This window comes from Polyodon spathula, chromosome 5 (assembly GCF_017654505.1).
Source record: "Polyodon spathula isolate WHYD16114869_AA chromosome 5, ASM1765450v1, whole genome shotgun sequence".
Classification (NCBI taxonomy): domain Eukaryota; kingdom Metazoa; phylum Chordata; class Actinopteri; order Acipenseriformes; family Polyodontidae; genus Polyodon; species Polyodon spathula.
In genome coordinates this window covers 71,868,430-71,886,353 of record NC_054538.1, presented here as the reverse complement: position 1 = coordinate 71,886,353, position 17,924 = coordinate 71,868,430, and the positions used below count along the sequence as shown (strand labels likewise).

General features: G+C 36.2%; 2 protein-coding genes across 2 annotated transcripts; both read right to left on the bottom strand.

Annotated features, from left to right (window-relative positions):
* Window positions 1-1,548: 1,548 nt before the first annotated feature.
* LOC121316276 (blood vessel epicardial substance-like) lies at window positions 1,549-10,571 on the bottom strand. The gene is made up of 8 exons (XM_041251256.1): window positions 10,405-10,571; window positions 8,352-8,598; window positions 7,581-7,705; window positions 7,280-7,467; window positions 6,761-6,869; window positions 6,005-6,172; window positions 5,214-5,352; window positions 1,549-3,613 (listed from the first exon to the last, which is right to left on the bottom strand). The coding sequence occupies exons 2-8, from the start codon at window positions 8,584-8,586 to the stop codon at window positions 3,474-3,476; spliced, it is 1,104 nt and encodes a 367-aa protein (XP_041107190.1). The 5' UTR covers window positions 8,587-8,598; window positions 10,405-10,571; the 3' UTR covers window positions 1,549-3,473.
* A 4,732-nt stretch (window positions 10,572-15,303) lies between these two features.
* LOC121316277 (popeye domain-containing protein 3-like) lies at window positions 15,304-17,586 on the bottom strand. The gene is made up of 3 exons (XM_041251257.1): window positions 16,785-17,586; window positions 16,450-16,558; window positions 15,304-16,203 (listed from the first exon to the last, which is right to left on the bottom strand). The coding sequence occupies exons 1-3, from the start codon at window positions 17,285-17,287 to the stop codon at window positions 15,919-15,921; spliced, it is 897 nt and encodes a 298-aa protein (XP_041107191.1). The 5' UTR covers window positions 17,288-17,586; the 3' UTR covers window positions 15,304-15,918.
* Window positions 17,587-17,924: the final 338 nt, after the last annotated feature.

Sequence of the window (17,924 nt, the reverse complement as noted above, 5' to 3'; positions counted from 1 at the left end):
GTAATGTTTTTAAACTCACTGTTTGAAAGACAACAATAACTTATTAAACCAGTGACTAGTGCTGCTTGTGGTAATACTGGTACTGGAGCCCAAAGGAACCCTTTGTAGCTATAATTTTGATTACTTTAACATACCTCACTTATGTTTTAGTTTTTTCCTTTGGTGATTTTACTTCTTTGTTAAATAAAATGACAGAACTTGCAGAGGGTAGGCTCGTCCTGATTGGTGCCTCAATGCTGGACTAAAGCACCAATTTTACTTTTTCCATATCACTTATTTTCTAACCTCATTTTAAATTGCCTTTTTTTTATTTCTGTGAATCATGGATTTTATGAGGTCTTTAAAAAGTTTTTCTTGATTGAAATAAAAACTATTATATTGGCATTTTACAAACTCGTCTGTCTCTTTGTTCTCCGCAGAAATTCACTCCATGCACCTATTATGTGAAGCAAGAGGTCTACAAACCCCGTTGCATTGTTAGCAGGGTGATTACAAGGCCCTGTGATGTCATTTGTTTGGAAGTTGATTAGGCCAGCATTCTGATTGCACCAGACTGCTTGATAACTTTATAAACTAAAGACAAACACTAATGCTCTGTAAATCATCCAGGTTTGGGTCTGCTGGCCTGTGTTGTGTACATGTGTATGTTGGATAATGTGGTAAAGCTACATCTGGGTATTTGTTGCCTTATAGAAAATAACTAGCATGTGGATGCAAGTAATCCCAAATCATTTGACAGCTATTCTTATTAATAGCAGGTCATAGGTGTCTTTAACTACCCTTGATGGTATAAACTTGTTTCCGTATCATTAAAACGCATAAATCGCACCACGATTTGAGTGAATCCACCTTTTATTTCGGCAAATTTCTCTTCCTTATTAGCTGTTTATAAAAAAATAAAATAAATAAAAAATAATAATAATAAAAAAGTGAATGTATTGATTAGATATAATTTATTTTGTATTCATAACTTCAAAATGCTCAATCAGAATCACTGGCAAGCCCTAACGTTTCCTAGTGACACAACTGCCTCTGCAGCATCTTGCAGTCAAATGCTTTTATTTAAACTTCCTGCACAAGAGTGAACAAAGTCAGCTGAAGTAACGATGAACTAGGCTGCCACATTTATACTGCTCTTCCTGAGTTGGGCAGCTGCAGTTACACCCTTAAGGAAATACTAAAAGAAATGTTCATCATTAAAAAATTCAAGTGCAACTGTATGCCATTGAATTTATTAGGTTTCTTTTAGTATTCTAAATGTAGCACTATTCAGTTCTGGTCCTGTATTGATGTATTTACACCTGCTTGTGAGATTTGGGGGGGAATGGTATTTAAACTTGCTTGGCTCTGGGGGAGACACATTATAACTGCAAACGGTTATGATACTTAATTATTTTATTGGACGTGCTTTGAATTTAAACCTAAGAGTCTGTTTATAAATGTGATACTGTACACTGTCAGTGTTTTTAACACAAACTTTCACATGACAATAGAATGCAAACATGTTTGGTGGTGTCCAGTTTTATGAATATTAAAGCATATTGAAACTCTATTTGATAATATTTTTTATTTGTGTTGAGCATGTAATGTTGTGCTGCTTGTATACAAAACTTGCCAATGGCCTGAATCATAGCTCACATCTGATAAAGGCACCTTGTGAAAAAAAAAAAAAAAAAAAAAAATTTAAAAGTGAACAAAGGTCACAAAAACATACACAACATATTAAAAAAAAATCTCTTTGTAAAACCGTGAAAATGAACTAGTATTCTCTAAGATACTATATTGAAATATTTGGACATTTATATTATTTTATTCAAGTGTGCTTTGTTCATTAAACAAAATAATCACTGTGTTCCCAGTAATACTTTATCCAGTTCTAATTATGTTTTTTTGCAGCCTACTATTGGTTTATGCCCATTTGAGAATTAGGTCAAGAACAGAAAACTCATTTTATCGGTTCAATTTCAAAACCCTCTGGAGGTGGAGAAGATGATGTCCCCTAACCTGGTTTTCATTCAATCTGGGTTATCTTCATTTCTGATTGAGTACAGTATTTAGATTTGGCTAAGCCTTCCTCTTAACATAGCAGTCAAACAAGACTTTCCTTGAAAAACTATACAGCCACCAATCCTGCATCTATACAGTTGAATATCTGTATAAACTTCCTAAATACTGACATGTAGTTATATCATGAACAGCATTTCAACAGTGCCGTAAAAAAAAAAGAAAGAAAAAAGACCCCAGTTAATGAATAAAATGTATCAAACGTGACATTCTTTTACAAAGTGATGGGTGAAAAAAAGCTGCTTCACGAAGGTTGTTTCTGTGAATAATTAAGAGAATATTGTGATATTCTGTAAAAACTGAGACTATGTGCTCTTCTCACTCCATTATCATCACACTGGTCTGGTATCATTTACACTAGAACAATATTTTGTTTTATCATGATAGTTGGAAGTTTTCACAATTAATCAATAGAGTGGTTGTTGGTGCATTCCTGAAAAACTCTTACTGCATTTTGTTAATCTACAATTTTCTTCACACTGTTTCAACATTACTGATACCATGATACCCTGGCAAGGATCCCTAGTTTTCTTGTATGTCTTTGGTGAGAGTTTCAGGGTTCTGGTTAGGCGGCCAGGGAAAAGTATTACTAATCATGTTTTGGGCACTTTATGTCCTAGTAGCTAAGGGTCTTCAATGCTATCTCATCTTGATCTACACAATCCAGGACTGATTTTGAGGAATGAAAAATCCAGACTAATCACAAAGAACCACTGCGTTATGCTCTTCTCAAAACTACTGTGTGCAGGATGGCCTTTTGAAAGTCTTTGCACTTCCTTTTTCCCCAGTAAACACAGGCTCAAGCTTTAGGCTTCAAAACTTGCACCTGGCAGATGGTCTTGACAGGCCCTGCTCCAACTGCCTGGTTTGGGAGCTGCTTGCGGGTCTTTCTTCATTTCACTATTGTCAGTATACAGCTTGTTCCCACACTTTATTAAACCAGGAGTGCGCGCTGGCATGAAGTGTTCATTTTAGGGAAGGGTTTATATTCCTGCTGTCCAGCCTTGTATTTATGTTCTGTACAATAAAATATGTACAACCTACCTATTATCATGGCATTGATTTACAGTGCTGTGACAGGAATATCCTTCTGTTCCAAAAACAAGTTGAAGTAAGAACTCGGTTTACCTGCTGGCACCGATTCAAAAAGGTGTAATGTGCTAGTGGCAAGTTTATTTCAGGAATGTGTGAACAACGCTGTCCTGTAAAAGCATAAAAAGACACACACACAGATAAATACTATATAACTAAACACACAAACACACAGAAAAGGACCGTTTCTTATTCGTTTTCCATCATTTCAAGAGGATCAACTTCAAAACGCTCTGGGTGTCAGTTGGAGAAGAGAAGAGGTACAGCCATTTAAAGTGGTGATATTCTTGCAGCTAGGGGCTGTAGTCATCATTGGGTTAAACCGCTTCAGTCCTTGCGGTCCTCCCTCCAGCTTCTTGTCTTGGGCCTGATCGTTTAGCTCTGGCGGCAAGTTCAAAGACATCATCTTCAACAGTTTCTTCAATAGGCTTCATTTTGGTTGAAGGCCTTGTGTTATCTGCAAACAAAAATAGGAAAACATTTTTTTTTTAGAATCATTAAACAACTCCAGTCTTCAGCATCCCATTTAGCATTATGAGACAGAATAAATATTAAAAAGATGATACTGTTTAAAACATTAAAAAATAGATGCGCAGTAGGAAAATAAATACAAAAGAGGGCCTACATAGGAATCGACACACGAATGTTGCAATAGACAAGATCATTTCTTCAAACATGTTAGTTTCATTAAAGTAAATATTTCCAAAGTAAACATTTCATTTTTTTTTTACCTTTAAGTGTAAATTATCCTGGGCAGTATCATGCCAGCAAACAAGGTGTTCTGTTTCCTGCTTGGTTTCAAAACAGCTGTGTTTGTATTGCTTGGCATTCAATAAACTATATAACTGGAGAGCCTCTAAGAGTGGTACCAATGCCAAAAAACAAAAACTGATTTTTCAAAGGATATTCCTTCATGAAAGAACCTGGTACTTGGCACCAGTGTTACTGACCTTATAATCTAACTGAATTATACCATCTGAGCTCTGCGCACCACCTTATTTTTAACATTAGAAACCTTTGATATGTTACTAAATAACAAAGAACAAACTGCACACATTTTAATCTACAATACACCCTAACATTTAGATTAATTTTCAGGGTGATTAGAAAGTAATGCAGGGTGCGTTGATGTGGTAAACCTACTTTCTAATCACCCTTCATATAAATGCCAGTGTGAATTCAGCTGTGAATATTGTTTGTCATTGTAATTGTGCTAAACCACTCTGGTCTAAATGATTACAAATGATGCAGATTATTAACAGGCTTGTTACTTCCAACAGTCTACGGTTAAGGAGAAATAATGAAACGGAACAGAGTAAGAATCTAATTAATATGGTGGAAGCAATTACATTGAACATCTCTTCTGAAAATAATATGCAGGCATGGAATTTAATATCTCTTTTCTGACAGGCTTCATTATCAGGACAGCTCGTCCCTTTCGGGTGCAGGGCGACAAGTCACAAGCATGCAGTGTGGGCCGCTGAAGTTACAGTTGCATGCATAGGAGTGTGAACTACTGAGAAGTACCTGAGAGGGTTAATTACAGAAACACAAGTTATTTCTTATTTGTAAAATGAAAACGTAAGAGCTGTGTGATGTTTAAATTACTACCCTTTGTACAGCTACAAAACACTAACAGCTCAACTAAGCTCTACTAAGGGTAGCACACAGCATACAATGCTTAATAGCTTCAAATGATATATATTTTGTCATTATCATTTTACTATCCCCTTGCCTCTTTCTGATATTTGTTGTCATTCTAAGTGCTGCTTTGACTATGAGTTCTGGTGCTACTCATCTGTTCCAGCTGCCTGCCATAGATACCTAATATGGGCTTTATCAGCCAAAATGTCCTTACATTTATAAGCGCCAGCCCCACCTAGTGCACAGTAGTCTATTGCTGGCAAAACAGAAGGCAATTTGCTACGACACACAGATTGGAACAACATTTTCTTTCACAGCTGCGTATGATACACCATGCTGGGGTTTTACTTAGGCTCAGAAGCATGGGCTGACACGCATTGACAGTGGAGAACTGCAGTCTAGCCTGTACTTACGCAGAGTGGCCGTGGAGCCCCCATGGAGGAAGTGGTTCAGAACGTCATCGGTTTCACTGGAGCTGGCCATGCTGTTCCTCATCTGCATCACTGACAGCTGAGAGCACAGGCCGGGCTGGCGGTCCAACTTTTTGGCTGTCTGTAAAAATCAACTTAAAGACTTTAATTAAAAGTAACCTACGGTACCTGTCCATTGCGTTCATTGTACCGCTGTTGTCACATCATAGCTGGTGTCTCCGATCCAACTTTTTCTATGATTGGGAGCAGCTTGGTTCTCAGGAATATTCCCAAGTGGTGCTTTTTAGTTTATTAACTTGTAACAACTAACTGCTAACAACAAACTAATTGTTGCATCATTTAGACAGATAATATAGAGTGATTGACATCAACCAATCAGAATTTTCAGGGGAAATAAGAAGCAGTTAGAAGAATAATTACAATATTCTACCACATGATGGTGCTAATAAATCTAGACTTGGTTCTTTACCAATAGTCCAGAACAGTTTTGTGACTATCAACCTTTTTTTATTCCTGAAAACACATTTTTACAAAATAAAAAGGATAAATAAATCTATGTCACTAAGACATGTATGTCATTTTTTTTATTTTTTTAAAAACCCATAATATTTTGTATACCATGTTATACCTAGAGTTGATTGATGCATATGTTTGTGCAGCTTTTCCATATCAAGTCTCTCTCATCATGTTCAGCTGTATAAAGAGTTCACAAGTGCAGTGCCTCTGAACAGCATCCTAATCACTATATATTAATTTAGAAATGCAGGACAAACCTTATCACTTAATGTGGGATCATTTAATGAGTACAGCTTGTTGGTAATGTCTTTGCCGATAAGATACCTGAACACTTCATTTAAGAAAGGTTCAGACTCCAAAAAATAGGTTAGCCTTTCTCGAGACCAGCACAAGAACTTGCAGCTCTCTTCCGCTGTGACGCTGACCTGCAGAGACAGTTTATTAACAGATCTTGAACAGCGAACTTCTCAATAACCTACATTGTTTCATCACACATCAGACTGCAACAGCAAATCTTTACTATTAAGAATTATCTTTTTAGATTTGGCACTAAAAACATAAAGGAATCTGACTTTAATGCAAGTGTCCACACAAAAAACCCTGTGCGAATTGTTGACAGTAATCCTTAAAGAATGATCATGCATCCCTCCAGAACATTTTAAACACCTTGCAGTCTCTTCTCGTCAAAACATGAGTGGTCCTAAACTCATTCTTATGGAAGTAGTATATAGGTTCATGTTTTCCATTGACAAGTCTTCAAATGGTACGCCCTAGATTGTCGTGGTATCCTTATTAAGAAGTATTAAATTATTAGTCTAATATTGTCAACTTATCCAAAGTAATAATGTTAGAAAAAATGCCTTCCAGTTTCTTGTCCAAACCCTTTCAGCTGGTATGAAAACCCTTATTGCATTGTATGTTTTCTAATAATGAACTTGTTTGAAACAGAATGGAAAGTTTTGTACTTAGTAGAATCATATATTTACATTTCTCTGCACAGCTAATGTTGTTACCTGGAATCTTTCACCGCGGTTCATCTGAGTTGATCTGAATTCAGGAGAGTCTATGAAGGCATTACAATAAATGTTGTGCAGAAAATGTCCGCGATATGAGACCTTCATTCTATTAGGGCACAGAAATAAAAACAACAGCTCTTCTCAGTTACATTTTAATTTAAACCTGTCAGCTTTGTTTTTTTAACAGACGCTTTTAAACCTTTTTAAGGGTCAATTTGTTCAACCTACACCCCACTAGGATAAGCCACAGCTGGATTTTTAGAGCATTTTACAGCACTGGAATCACCCTGGATTGTGTCATTCACCTGTTTGTGGCTGTTGCAGTATTGCCACTAAAAGTAAGAGTTTAATGCAATCCAGTGGCCTTACTTGGTCTTGTAAAATGCTCTTAAAAATCTAGCTGTAGCTTATCTCAGAACAGGTGGATTGAGTAAGTGTTTCCGAAGTTGTGGATGGACAAAGCAAATGTAACTGTAGTTAATTTTTTCAGTGATTTCAGTTGGGAGCAGTGCATACTTTCCCTTTAGCAGAACGCTGAGTCTGCCATCGACAGAGGTCTTGTTCTCTGCAGCGTACATCTGGTCCTTTTTAAGTGTCTGGATGGTGCAGAACTGCCCTGTCAGTCTTTGGAACATGTCTGCAGGAACATGAAGAGGCTCAAACATTCTTCTGTAGACAGCACTTAACTCCCTATCGATTTTAATCTGTACAAAAATGAAAACATTAAAGGTAGGTGTGAATACCTAGTGCTTTCGAAGATCAGTCCCAGTACCAAACTACTGAAAAGCAATTCACACGGCTGGGCTGATTTACTTACTGGTCTCTTTTTGTATACAAGGTAGAAAAAATGCATGAAATTGACAAGAAGGAACACTGAGTTCCAGATCATAATATCTAAGGCACATCTGTAGAGGGTTGCCCAGGCAATGAAAAGACAGCATCCTGTTGGGAACAAAAGAAAACATAGTTACAAGACCATGGGATATTCACATTGTGTTTCTAGCGTTTATGTACACTGCTGTGCAAAAGTCTTAGACATGTTGCATTTTTCTACTCTGATGCATTATGAGTATCAACAATTTACTCAAAGTAAAATTGCTCACATCACTTGATTTTCAAGGTGTGGTGTCCAAAGCATAATCAACAAGTACAGAGGAAACATCATCCATAATTGACAAAACCACGACTGGAAGACTCAAAAAAGTTGTTTAACAAGGATGAGCAACACTTGAAGATAATATCCTTAAGGAACAGACAGAAGACAAGTGTTGAATTGACAACAGAACTGGCAGAAGGCACAAGTGTCGTTGTCCATCCATCAACAGTCCAAAGCACCTTTGACCACTGTCCCATAGTCCAATTTGTGTTCTTGTGCATATTTTAGCCTTTTAGTCTTGTTCCCCTTTCTTAACAGAAGTATTGTTAATGCAGCACATCCTTCAAGTCCTGATTTCAAGAGTGACCCCTGACACGTGTTACATACACTACTAGAATCAAAATATATCACATGCATAAACCACACTACTATTTTAAAGCAGATTTCAAAATGGTATATACAGGCGAAGAACAAATACCTTTTTTCACTTACCTATCATCAGCATGATGCGTAGAAATATCATGTGAAGGTTTAGTGTAGTTGGAATAATAAGCGCAATGGCAAAACAGACATTTGCGGTATGAAAGACCACATGGTGAACCTCCTTCCAGTCCTCACAGACTGTTCCATTGTGCTCAGGACCCCAGTCCTGCACCACACTGTGGGTGAAAGCAGGGATTGATGTATACAGGCTTGTGGCTAATGTAATTTCTGTAGAGGCAGCCATCCTGGAATATCCCTGCGGAAAGAGAAATAATCCAAGGTTAAATCTATTTATTTACCTCTTATTAGCTCTAATATCATTAGTACTGAGCCACCTTGTTTCTTATAGTAAAGACATTTTGGTTATTTGCTTGGGGTTTATAGATTTTTTTTTCAGGTACCACAGCATAGATAAAGCAAACAAACGCACAACGGGTGAAAGTTTTTTTAAAAAAAAGTTAATATATTTTAAATAATAATAATAATAATAATAATAATAATAATAATAATAATAATAATAATAATAATAATAATAATAAAAGTACAACCACATATGCATAATAAGGCTGTCATTCTATCGAGTGTTTCTGGTCACATAAGTAACGAAAACGTTGGCTGGAGTGATCATTGTGTGCGTTAGCAACTGAGCGAGAATTTCCCTGCTCACTCGGGTCATTATCACCAAAAACCCGAAACAGAATCCCAGCCTCGTCAGGATACGTACAGTTTGTGTACATGTTTTGAATACATGTTGAGAATAACATTGGAACACATAATTTTAAACAAAATGTACAAACACGTTTATTTGTTCACAATTAATTTTAAACGGTGGAGTACATAATTGGCTTATTTTTTTGGGGGGGGGGGTACAGATGAATGTTTTCCTCGTCACTCAAGAGCCTTTGCTTTCTCACTGCCCGCGTCTCACAGGTGCTGAGGTAATCTCTTATTGAAATGATGTCGCTTACTGGCGTTTAGTCCTTTTGACTTTGCTTTCTATTGTACTCCTTTAGAAGAACAGTAGGGCGGTCTATATATTCATTGTAAGTAACAACACATTGGGTTAAATATAGTATAGACCTACCTTGCTTAATTTTCAGCATCAATAACTGATTTACAGTCTACATGCACCGTTCTTGACCACGTTTCTGTTATATAGTCGGAAAGAACACCTAACATCTAAACAGCAATAAGCAATTTAATTTCTAGCGCTACTTTGTAGTGCAAACTTTTTGTTTGTTTGTTTTAAACAAATTAGGTGCGTCTTGCTTTTCAGTTGTAATGACTTGACAAGAATGTCCAACACATGAAAAAGAGCATTTCGTCATATTTAATACCTAAACGAGTTCTAGAATATCCGAAGCATATATCCCAACATTTTTTAATTTTTTTTTTTAGAAAGTGTTGAACCTGTTCTTGTACAAATGGGCTCTGAATTTGTGCAACGCAATCACTTCAGCGGTCGCTTAAAACATTTAACACACATCGTAATATGTTTTTATAAATATTCTGGTAAATGTATAGTCCGGAGTTATTTACGAAAATGTAGCCTACTACAGAAAAAACACAAGTACAGTATCCGCAGAACAATATTATTATTATTATTATTATTATTATTATTATTATTATATTATTATTATTATTATTATTATTATATTATGTATATATATATATATATATATATATATATATATATATATATATATATATATATATATATATATATATATATATATATATATATATATATATATTATAGCAGGTATTTTATTATGTCGTCACAATCATAACTGCAGGGGACAGCCGTGTTTGTAGATGACGTCCCTGTGGTTAAACAGCCTGCAAGACTATTTAGTTCTTCTGATAAATCAAGAATTTCTTGTTAATCCCACACCATAATAATAATAATAATAATAATAATAATATAATAATAATAATAATAATACAAAAAGCACAGCTCCTAACTTTCTGTTCCAATTATAGCCGCGTATCCACGACCTTCTCAAATATAGTATATCACGACTCTCAAACATGCAGCTTTCCTCGGTAGAAAATCACTTACCCGTCTCTTGTAGTCTTTGTAATTTCAACAAATAAAACAATATAATCAATAAGAGCAAGTGCTCAGCTGTGACAGTTGAAAATGTGGGCTAACTGGAAACCCGTTCCAGTCAGCCTTGTTCGGTTCAATGAGATCTTCTCATATTCTCTGTGCTGGCAGGCTTTGACTAAAATGGGCAAGAAACGCGTGCGAGACAGCGGGCAGCACCGCCCAGCTGGCCCGCCTTTGTTCTTGCATGTTGCAACAGTTCCACCAGGGGGAGACAAAGATATGTACCAGTAGTTTCATCTTTGCTACCAGCTGATTGGTTGTGGTGAATTTCATGGACTGCTGCAGTCCATGATTGAAACTGGTTTGTTATGATATGATACATAGGCCCACAAACAAAAACGATTATCAGAAGCTAATTAATGGCAAAATGTAGAAATCTGTTTTGGCTCAAGGTAAATCAGCTACATTTTGAGATTCAAGCTTGTTGATTATGTAAACATGTTCAAGTGATTTCTTTAAATTACCAGCTGTTGGGAAATGGGATACCCCTTACAGGTTTGATATGATATTTTCCCCATGTACAATCCTCTGCTGGTCAGATAGGACACTACCTGCAAGCAGCAGTCTGGAGTTCTCATACTCCTCAGTTCTAAGTGTTTTACTCAACAATTAAAAAGGGATATAATCTTTAATTGTAATACAATTGTGTTAGATTATTTGGCAGTTATGTCATGTTGACCAAGGGCAACTGGGGCTGACCACCAAACACGTTTCAGCTGAACCAGTTTGTACCCCCTCGGGCCTCATGAAGTCAAGGGAATGAGATAATAGTGGGTAAGTACATTTTGCCACCCAGTCATTTTTCTTTTAATGCGTGTTTACGTTAAAATGTTTAACAAATAGAGGACTGTGCATATTTTGAGAAGACTTCTTTTGAATGGCATAGATCAGTCAGTTTTCACTTTGTTTATTTTCAGGCAATATACTTCCACATTCACATTACAGAAATGAAGAAATTAAAGGAAAGTTGATTATTAAACACTGGTTTATGCTCCTTTAATGTATTTTCCAAAAACTAAAAGAGAAATCTATAAAATATTATTACTATAACACAAATAGTTAAATGTAAGGAGATTATTTAAAACTCAGTCTGTCTGAAGTTCCTGACATTCTGTTATTATGCCATAAAAGCTCAGTTACCATGATTACAGCTTGAAGGGGTTTGATATGTACACACACTTGACAAGAGAATTTAAGACAACATGTGCTGTACTTGCTGACTTCAATTTTGTGGTTCCTTTGTAGAGATAAGAAGATAAGAACCCAAGAAAGGTTACAAACGAGAGGAGGCCATCCAGTCCATCTTGCTTGTTTCTTTGCTAGTAGCTTATTGATCCCAGAATCTCATCAAGCAGCTTCTTGAAGGATCCCAGGATGTCAGCTTCAATAACATTACTGGGGAGTTGGTTCCAGACCCTCACAATTCTCTGTATAAAAAGTGCCTCATATTTTCTGTTCTGAATGTCTTTTTATCTAATCTTCATTTGTGACCCCTGGTCATTGTTTCTTTTTTCTGGTCGAAAAAGTCCCCTGGGTCGACAGTGTCAGTACCTTTTAGAATTTTGAATGCTTGAATCAGATCGCCGCGTAGTCTTCTTTGTTCAAGACTGAATAGATTCAATCCTTTTAGCCTCTCTGCATAAGACATGTCTTTTAAACCAGGGATAATTCTGGTCACTCTTTATACAGTAGCAATATCCTTTTTGTAGCGAGGTGACCAGAACTGAACACAATATTCTAGATGAGGTCTTACTAATGCATTGTAAAGTTTTAGCATTACTTCCCATGATTTAAATTCAACACTTTTCACTATATATCTGAGCATTTTGTTGGCTTTTTTATAGCTTCCCCACATTGTCTTGATGAAGACATTTATGAGTCAGCATAAACTTATGGTAATTATAATGCACATTTTTATTGCCTGCGTGCAGTATCTTACACTGTTCTATATTAAATGTCATTTGTCCTGTGTCTGCCCAGTTCTGAATGCTGTCTAGATCATTCTGAATGACCTTTGCTGCTGCAAATGTGTTTGCCACTCTTATGTTTGTGTCATCTGCACATTTTATCAAGTTTGTGTAGCAGAATCTAAGTCATTCATGTAGATTAGGAAGATCAGAGGACCTAATATTGATCCCTGTGGTACTCCACTGGCTACCTCGCTCCATTCTGAGGTTTCTCCTCTAATCAGTACTTTCTGTTTTCTACATGTTAACCACTCCCTAATTATGTGCATGCATCTCTTTGAATCCCTACTGCATTCAGTTTGAGAATTCATCTTTTATGCCAGACTTTCTGGAAATCTAAATAAACCATGTCATATGCTTTGCAATAATCCATTGTCGATCTTGCATCCTCAAAAAGTCAAGCAGGTTACTTAGACATGATCTCCCTTTCCTAAAACAATGCTGTCTCACAGGATTCTTTTACCATATAGGTAATTTTCCATTTTGGATGTTATTATAGTTTCCATAAGATTCCATATAATAGAAGTCAGGCTTATTGGTTTGTAGGTACCTGGTTTGGCTTTGTTTCCCTTTACAACTATCACTTGTGTCAAACAGAGCTCTCATTATATTAAAAAAAAACAACAAAAAAAACATTTGCAGTAAGAATTGGTCGTCCTCTCTCTCTCTCTCTCTCTCTCTCTCTCTCTCTCTCTCTCTCTCTCTCTCTCTCTCTCTCTCTCGTGCATTATTCTGCTTGCTTGATTAATAATTCGTTTTTCGGGACAAGATCAGTAAACTAGGTCAGATATGAACCTTTGTAATACTCAATACAGATACCAATTTAAAAGATGAATTAATGTTCTTAGCAGTATTGTAAAAGCATCAAGGTGATACAGTATCTTTAGTTCTTCAGAAACTGTCGTCTATAGATTAAAAAAAATAAATAAATCAGTAATGCATTATTTTACAGTCTAGTAATAACAATGTCATGTAATATCAACACGTGACTATCTACTGTCTCGTCGACAGGGAAACACTATTTTTCTTGTTAGCTTTCTCCCTGTTTTTCTTCAAAAAAAAAAAAAAAAAACTGTGAGCATAGCAAAGGCTTTTGTTTATTTATTCACTGTTCCTGTGTTTAATTTTACACTTTCATGCTTTTGTAGTTGGCCCAAAATATGTGTTTATCTCGGAGTTTCTTTTTCATACCACCTGAAAAATGAATTGGAGTTTTGATGTGTTGACGCATCTTGAGAAGGGCTTAAATACTGTTGGAATCCCAGGACATGTACCGTGCCTCTGTTGCAACGTAATACAGTAAACTGATCAATGAACATGCATAATGATCATAAAATAATTAGTTGTCTCAAGTGGGTTTTTCAGTGTTAATAGGATAAACACTGTCTTCATTAAAAAAAAAAAACAAAAAAAAAAAAACAAACAAACAAAAAAACCTTTTTTTTTTTTTTAATATAACTTTTTTTTTTTTTTTTGTCTTTCCGGTTTTGTGAAGAAATAATGAGTACTGTAACATCTGAATTCATTTGCATATTATATATTTGGCACTGTAGTACTGCAGGAACAAGTGAAAAAGTGCTCAATTTATTCATACATGCAATCTTTGGTATTAAATTAATATACAATTAAGCATTTTTAGTTACATGTTAATAAACAGTCAATAGGTGTGCCCTGCATGTGTGTGCAGAGGCCTAGAGCCCATTGAGGCAGCTGGTAAAAATCAGTCTCAGCAGTGTCAGCACCAGTCTTACCAGTCCAGCAGTGTCGGCACCAGTCTTGCCAGTCCCTGCAGTGTCTGGTCCAGTCTTACCAGTGCCAGCAGTGCCAGCACCAGTGTTTCCAGTCCCTGCAGTGGCTGCACCAATCTTATCAGTTCCAGTTGTAGCATCAGTGTCATCAATATTTATAAGTTCTATTCTTCTTGAATTTTTAATATCACATATTTCTAACAGCGTGAATATTAGGTTGGTGGTGTTTTTGCTGGAAGATTTGTTTAAAAAAATGTGTCATGAAATTTCAAACATCATCCAAGGTGGGTCACTGGGTAAAAAGAGCTAGCAACTTACATTGTTTTGCAGTTTGCACTAATAGTCTTCAGGCTTCATGAACATGATACGCAGTGTTTAGTTTTTTTTTGGACAAAAAATAGATTTTTGCCTCAGTAAAAATCTATTCCTAGCTACGCCCCTGATGTGATGTAGACTGTCATTTGAGCTTATATTTCATATGTATGTTGAATATGTTTTTTGCAACTCAGTAGTTTCCTGCTTCAATAAAAAAAGACATACAAAGACTGGTATGTAGTATTACTGATATTATTGTATAAACTAGCCACACTACCTAAATAATGCATATTTAAACGGCAGGATTTCCATTCACAATCATGTTTTCAAATTGTAGTGATCGGGGCGAGTGAATAGGCTATTAGTAACTTTACAAGTCTCAAAAAACATACAAAACAATGCACTCTAAACAGGAAATGAGAATCTGAAGCAATCTTCAACAAAATTATCTGGCCCAATGAGACTAAAATATAACTTTTCTCCAAAAATGGACCACAATATGTTTGAAGAAAAAAGAAGAAAGCTTTCAATGAAGAAAACCTCATTAAACATGAGAGTTGGTTAACGATATGGGGGTGTTTTAGCCGTTCAGGGACTGGAGACATTCATGTGATTGAAGATCCAATGAATGCAGCCATGTATCAAAACACTGTACAAAGTACAATGATACCATCTCCTCGTAGGCTGATTTAGCAGAAGTTCTGAAATGGCATTTGTAATCACCAGATCTCAATCCACTAGAAATGCTTTGGACTGATCTGAAAAAAGCTGCAGCCAAGCATTGTGTATCCAATCTGTCTGAGCTGAAGGAAGCAGGCAAGACAGAATGGGCCCAGATTTCACCAACAAGATGTAACATACCTGTTAAGAATGATCTTAAAATCCTGAAAGCTGTATCCTTAACTGCATATGACTTATTCATGTCACTCAAAATTGTTACCCAATCTTTTAATGATTAATTAGAGACAACAAGAATCTCATTGTAGTATGCCTTTGTTATTATTTACTTCTTAGGAATGCATTTGTAATTACAAAGCATCATAAACAAAACATATTCTTGACATGGGTGATACAACACAGCTAGAATGTAAGAAAACAGCTGAACACCATCATAAAAATGAAAAGTTAATTGCTAATAATGCTATTAACAAAATATTTGTAAAAAAAGTAAAATATAAATACAAAAATAATAAGGTTTGTAGCACATCATGTTATACAAGTTTGTTTTGTGTAAATGTACAACACAAAATCAATAGGCAATAATAGACTTGTGTAATATGCCTGTGCATCACTGTCAGTAGGCCTTTACAAAAGTTAATAAATCACTGCACTTACAAAAACTAGCCTTAGCTTTAAAAAAAAAAAAAAAAAAAGTATACCAGTCAATTCGGTGTGTATTACAGATTAAGTTCGACCAATATTGAATACTTTCTTTAACTCTGCCGCTGTCTTCTTGAAAGGCTGCCCAGCGCCGGCGGAGTCGGGTTCTTTTCTAAATCTGGCAACGCCGCGTGACAAAAACTGGGTAATCTGAGATCATAGCGAATTCCATCTCTGTCATAAACTTTGTCGTTCAGCGAGAAGAGTTTCTCAGTTATGTCATTCCCAATCAGGACCGAAAACAGTTTGGCGATATAACGGTGTTTAGCAAAGAGTAAATACAGTTTCTTTCGCCTCCAGCCCACATAACGACACGTTGTGTCTGCTCTCAACGTCACCTGGTATGTGAAAAAAGCTGTTAGAAACTCAAATAATAATAATAATAATAATAATAATAATAATAATAATAATAATAATAATAATAACTTAACAAAATTACAACATTCGAACAACACATACACTTAGTAAAACAGTGAATTACAATTTTGGTAAAGAAATGTGAATATTATTCTGAAAGAAATGTACTAAGTATTACCACCACAGACTACTCTACCGGTCAGTGCGCACTGCGTTTGCTGGCCTACCTGAAAAGTGCCCTCTTCTGAAGGTCTGAGCGAATCCCATTCGGGAGAATCCAGGAATTGATAGGGGTAAATATAATGTAAGAATTCCCCATTAACTGTCACGCGGATCCTGCCAAAACAGAAATACACCCGTCACGTTAAATGACAACACATCAACAGGCGACTTGCGTGTACCAAATATTATGCATATTATGCACTAAATATAAAGCATGCTATCTAGCATAGAGTTATGAACGATACACAACGGTAGCAGTACTTATTTATGTGTTTAAATAATTACAGAAAGCATGCCTTTTTAACGTTTAACTTTTTATTTATTTTTAAATCAAGCACACCTTCCTGACAGCAGAATTGCAAGATTCTCGATAGGGGTTCTGCCTTCCATTGCGTAGCAGTGGTCTTTTTCCAAAGTGGTCACCTGCCCATCGCAACAAGAAACTATTTCCCCATAGACAGTAAGGGGAATCCCCAGTTGCTGGAAGATGCATCCATAAAGGTCCTGGAATTCTCTGTCAAAAGTGACACTCCTGAGCTGGTAGGCGACGTGCACCATCTGTACCGCACAGATCACTAGAAGGGTAAAATTCCACGAGAAAATATCGGCAGCACAAGCATCCATCCAAGCCCATATCGAAGTGCAAAGAAAACCCAATGACAAGAAAAAGAACAGGTAGAGAAGACCATAGAAGCCACTTCCTCCCATGAAACCTAAAACTAACAAAATATTAGCGAGGTGGTAGACAGCATCCTGAACATCCAGCTTCCATTCGCTACAAACTGGCTGACTATTCAGCAAGGAGAAAGTTAAGTTCTCCCTCAATAGATCCTCTCGCTCCATTTCATTGATCAAACACTTGCTGTGTGAAAGCCCACTTCAGTTTTGTAGTTTAAATAAATAAATAAATAATAATAACAATAATAAAACATATATTTAAAAATATACCCGTATATATATATATATTACAATAATCCACTTGTGCGGTTAAAAATGGCAAAATACGTAAAACGCGACTTTGGGAGACTGGCGTTACATGCTACGGTGAGGCACAGATGTTAATCTTGGATACTCAAATATACGTCTGAGACTCATCAGAACTGGTCTGACAACGTGGTTTCCCCTTGGTCCATGTGCCCGCCCGGTACAGTCTTAATAAGCCACTGATGGCTCCTGTGTAGGTCTAACCAATCTGCCAAACACAGGCAGTTTTACTCCTCCTAGTTTTTGCAAGGTATAAATGCAAAGCCGAACTGCACCACTTTTAGGACCAGAGCATTACAACTGTTAATATTAAAACCTTTAACAGACAAACTCAGGCACTCCAGAAATTATCCATTTGAGGATGAATTCCTCACAGCATGAAATCACTGGTCTTTGTAGAATAAAGGTTCTGTATAATTGTCCATTTTTATATTTAAGCAGTAGCATGCATTCTAAAGAAATAACAAAAACAAACATCCTGTAAACTAGAATGTTA

What these genes read in the sequence shown, in the direction of transcription:
- LOC121316277 (XM_041251257.1), bottom strand. Translation starts at nt 17,287, where the DNA reads ATGGAGCGAGAGGATCTATTGAGGGAGAACTTAACTTTCTCCTTGCTG. An exon ending in GCAATTCTGCTGTCAGGAAG is followed by an intron (nt 16,559 to 16,784) that starts GTGTGCTTGATT and finishes CTGTTTTGGCAG; the next exon opens with GATCCGCGTGACAGTTAATG. An exon ending in CAGAAGAGGGCACTTTTCAG is followed by an intron (nt 16,204 to 16,449) that starts GTAGGCCAGCAA and finishes TTCACATACCAG; the next exon opens with GTGACGTTGAGAGCAGACAC.
- LOC121316276 (XM_041251256.1), bottom strand. Translation starts at nt 8,586, where the DNA reads ATGGCTGCCTCTACAGAAATTACATTAGCCACAAGCCTGTATACATCA. An exon ending in TTGTATACAAAAAGAGACCA is followed by an intron (nt 7,468 to 7,580) that starts GTAAGTAAATCA and finishes ATTTTTGTACAG; the next exon opens with ATTAAAATCGATAGGGAGTT. An exon ending in ACCGCGGTGAAAGATTCCAG is followed by an intron (nt 6,173 to 6,760) that starts GTAACAACATTA and finishes CTGTCTCTGCAG; the next exon opens with GTCAGCGTCACAGCGGAAGA.